The 3,459-nt window shown below is 53.0% G+C and overlaps 1 protein-coding gene across 5 annotated transcripts in view; it reads left to right on the plus strand.

Moving 5' to 3' along the window:
- Window positions 1–456: 456 nt before the first annotated feature.
- The window catches only part of ARL15 (ADP ribosylation factor like GTPase 15), a 223,726-nt gene continuing 220,723 nt past the window's right edge, over window positions 457–3,459 (plus strand). For 3 of the 5 annotated variants that reach the window (XM_042875447.1, XM_042875452.1, XM_042875453.1), the window contains exon 1: window positions 524–550. In XM_042875447.1, coding sequence (XP_042731381.1) covers window positions 539–550 — 12 coding nt within the window. In that variant the 5' untranslated portion in view covers window positions 524–538. Of the gene's footprint in view, window positions 551–3,459 lie in introns of all 5 variants that reach the window. The other 2 variants (XM_042875450.1, XM_042875448.1) reach the window with 2 other exon arrangements.

A 3,459-nucleotide genomic window follows, 5' to 3' on the forward strand; every position in this document is an offset into this window, starting at 1 on the left:
CCTCCCGCACCCCTAACGGCGGCAACAGCAAGGCACGGTCCTGGCACGGTCCGGTCCGGTCCTGGCACGGCACGGCACGCCCCCCTCCGCCCTCCTGGCAGCGCCAAGCCTCCGCCCCGTGCCTACGCCTTTAAGAGCTTCCTGCGGCGCCCCCACGTGTGCGATCAGCTGATCGCGACGTCGCGCGGGGCGGGGGCTCCGGCCGCTGCTGCCGAGCGGCGGGGCGCTGCGGGCGCGGGGCTGGGGTTGGTTGCGCCGCCGCTGTGCGCCCTCCCTCCCTCTCGTTTCCTTCCCTCCTACCGAGCCCTCCGCGCGCGCAGGAGCAGCGGCTGTGACAGCGCCGCCGTGCAGCGCCGGCGCCCCCACAGCCTCCCCCCGCTCTCGGGGCGCCGGCAGCAGAGCCCCCCCGGCTCCGTACCTGGCGGCTTTAGCCGAACCCCCTCGCGCCCTTCCTTCCCGGCGGGCAGGAAGCGCCGTTCCCCGGCACCGGGGCGCGCTGTCAGCGGGCGGGCGGCCCCGCGGAGCTCCTCGGCGGTACATGGATTACCTGGTAGGTCCCCCCGCCCGCGGAGTGCGGCCTGCCCGCGGGGTGGGCGCGTCCGCCGGGGCGTGCAGCCGCCCGCTCATTTGGCCGCTATTACATCCTAACGCCGTGACCCGGGCCGCGGCTGCGCTACTAAATGCACGGGCGCGGGGCACGCTTGAATGGGCTAAATTGTCACCGCGGGCACAGCGGCGTTTATGGCTCCTTAATGAAGATTGGCCTTACCGGCCGCCGAGATCCTATCTGGCGCGCCGCCGGCGGGGTCGCAGCGAGGGGCGGCGGCCTCCCGCCAGCGTTGCACCTGCGGACAGCGGGGCGCCGCGCGCCGGGACGGCCCCGCGCCGGGTGCGGGGAGCGGCGGGTGAGGTGCGCGCCCAGGGCTGCCCCGCGCCGGCAGGGCCGTGTGCTTTCCCTTCCTTGATGATGAGCCGTTGTAGCTTAGAATTGCTCAGGGATGTGCTGTTGCACCGACAGCTTCTCTGTGCTTTCCTTCCTGAGCGTGTGTAGCAGAGCCGAAGGTGAGCCCTGCCTGGCAGGCAGGCTGCTCTTTAAGAACCTGGTTAATGAAACACTGATAATAAACTGCTGTGCACCAAGGGCAGCCTTGCAGCTCCTTTTGGGCTTGGTCCTGTTCCTTGGATTTTTCCTTTATAACTTATGTCCAGATGGAACTGGCTGTAGTGTACTGTTTGCAGCGCTTATGTTAATCTTTGTGGCTGCCACCTGCTGAGTGGATGCCCAGCTACCTCATAACCTTATCTTTAATAAGAATTAGTCATGGGGAGTGCATTCTGTTCACTGGAGGGAGGCAAGTTCTGAGTATCTCTGCATTTTTTTCCCTTACTCTTTTTATCCTGTTTGACGTCTTCCATTTTCTTTTCCTTGCTGTTTTGTGGGCTTCTTTAGTGCTACCTCTTAGTTAAATAAGTAAATAAGAAAATGCAGCATAACTGTGGCCTGAGCCTTCATGCAGTCCTTGTTTCATGCTTCTGTTGTATTAGGGAATGTCTGTGGGGTAAGACTTACCCCAGGCCTGATATATCTTGTAGTGCCGTGTGAGATGTAGGGGCTTTGCGGTAGGAGTTGCTACAAATCAGCTTTTTTTTATAAAAAGAAGTAAGACATTGGGAATGACAGCTCAAGCGGGCTGCTAGCAGGCCACCGACTGTGGCCGGGGTTAACATCACTTCTTCTGGAGCAGGAGGACTCCCTTAGATCTTTGGCATGCTTGCTGCAACTGCCATCCACACAGTTGTAAATCAGAACAGAAAAGAAATCTGGAAGGCTTTAATTCTTGTGATGTGTACTACTTGGAAAGAAAACAACCTGTTTAGCAGTATTTTCTCATGCAGTTGTGCAGAGGTCTTTTCTTTCCAGTTCTCATTTTCACCAACTGTAAGAGATTGGTCCTCCTTCCTTTCTCTGTTAATGGTAGTAAATGGAAAGTTTGTGCTATGCAGAGGGTGCGGGCACTTAGGAGATTCTGCTCTGACAGAAGGATTTGGTGGAGTGAGTGAGGAACACAGTTCTTTGCAACCCTGGGGGACCATAGGGCTCCTACAGAATACCTGTTGCTCTGATGGGCCCACTTTTCATGCAAGACCTGCAGTTGCAGCAAGGACATTAACCTTTAGGTGTGGAACCTACACATCCTGGTTACTTTCATGAAAGTAAAAGTGTGTTAAAGTTTTGAGTTATCGAGCTTTAGGCATTCATGTTGGTGTCTTTGACCTGTGTAGGCTTCAGCTGCTGTACAGAATGTCTGTTGTGCATGCAATGGGAAGAACCAACATGTTGAAGCCTTAGAGGCTCTCTCTGCTTATGCTGAGGAGCACCCAGCAGAGCAGAGAGCTGCTCTTTCTATGTGCAGGAAGACAGTTTGGTTGGCCAGACAGGGAGCTCAGCAGAAGAAGGCTGGGACAGCTGAGGTCAGAGTTGCTGCAGCATGGGCTTTGGGGTTGCGCCCTCTCAGCATGGAGTTTGCCCACAGCTGTCACTTCCCTTATTAATGTAGGATGCTCCTGGTGTCTCAGGATGAGGCCGCTCTAGTGGAGGATTTGTTCTTTAAGGAACTGCTTCCAAGAAGCACTGAATGGATAAAGTACTGGTATTAGGTGAGCATCTTCTGCTGTGCCTGGTTTGGCTTTGCATTGTAATGGAGCAGTCTATAGTAGCTGATAGAAGTGCTCGTTTTATTTTTTTTATCGATCTAATCACAGTGTTAGGAGTGGTATTTTTTGTGTTCTTATTTTAATAGGCATAGAAGTTCAGCTTTCAGAAGAAAAACCAGCTTCGCTCATTTAAAGGTGAACTCCTTTAAAACATCCTATGTGAATGCAGCTGCATCAGTATGCAGCAGCTATGGTTTTGTGACCATGTAATCCTGTAGTGTGTCTGCAACCATCTTCTACTTCATTCTTGCTGCTCTGTGTCCGGAAGAATTACAGTGCATACACAGTCTTGTGTTGGCTGGCCTATGTTCTGTAGACTATGCTTAATTTATGACATTATGTCATGATGCATCTTGTGAAAAGTATGGCTTGTAACCACGCTTGCTGTGTTTGCTTAGAGAACCTGTGGGGAAATAGTGGCAGTGCTTCAGTTTTCATGGGTAATGCAGATCTTAAGCTGATGAGCAGACTTTCACAATACAGTTCTTTAGTGGCATCCTCTGCATTAGATAATGATCTTACACTAAACAATTGCATGTATCAGCCTGATCTGTGATGAGCCTTTAAGAGCTGCTTTAGAGGATGATGTAGCAATTTGAATCGGTGTGAACGGAGGTGGGGGAAAGTTTTTATCTTGCCCTGAGAGTTTGTAAGATGTGTAAGTTGCTCGTAACAGAAAAGAAGAGCACAATAACACTACTTGAGAGAGCTCAATTCTCAGCTACAAAACACTGTTTTTCAACA

This window comes from Lagopus leucura, unplaced genomic scaffold, assembly GCF_019238085.1.
Source record: "Lagopus leucura isolate 7727_CA_CO unplaced genomic scaffold, USGS_WTPT01 Super-Scaffold_100014, whole genome shotgun sequence".
Taxonomy (NCBI): Eukaryota; Metazoa; Chordata; class Aves; order Galliformes; family Phasianidae; genus Lagopus; species Lagopus leucura.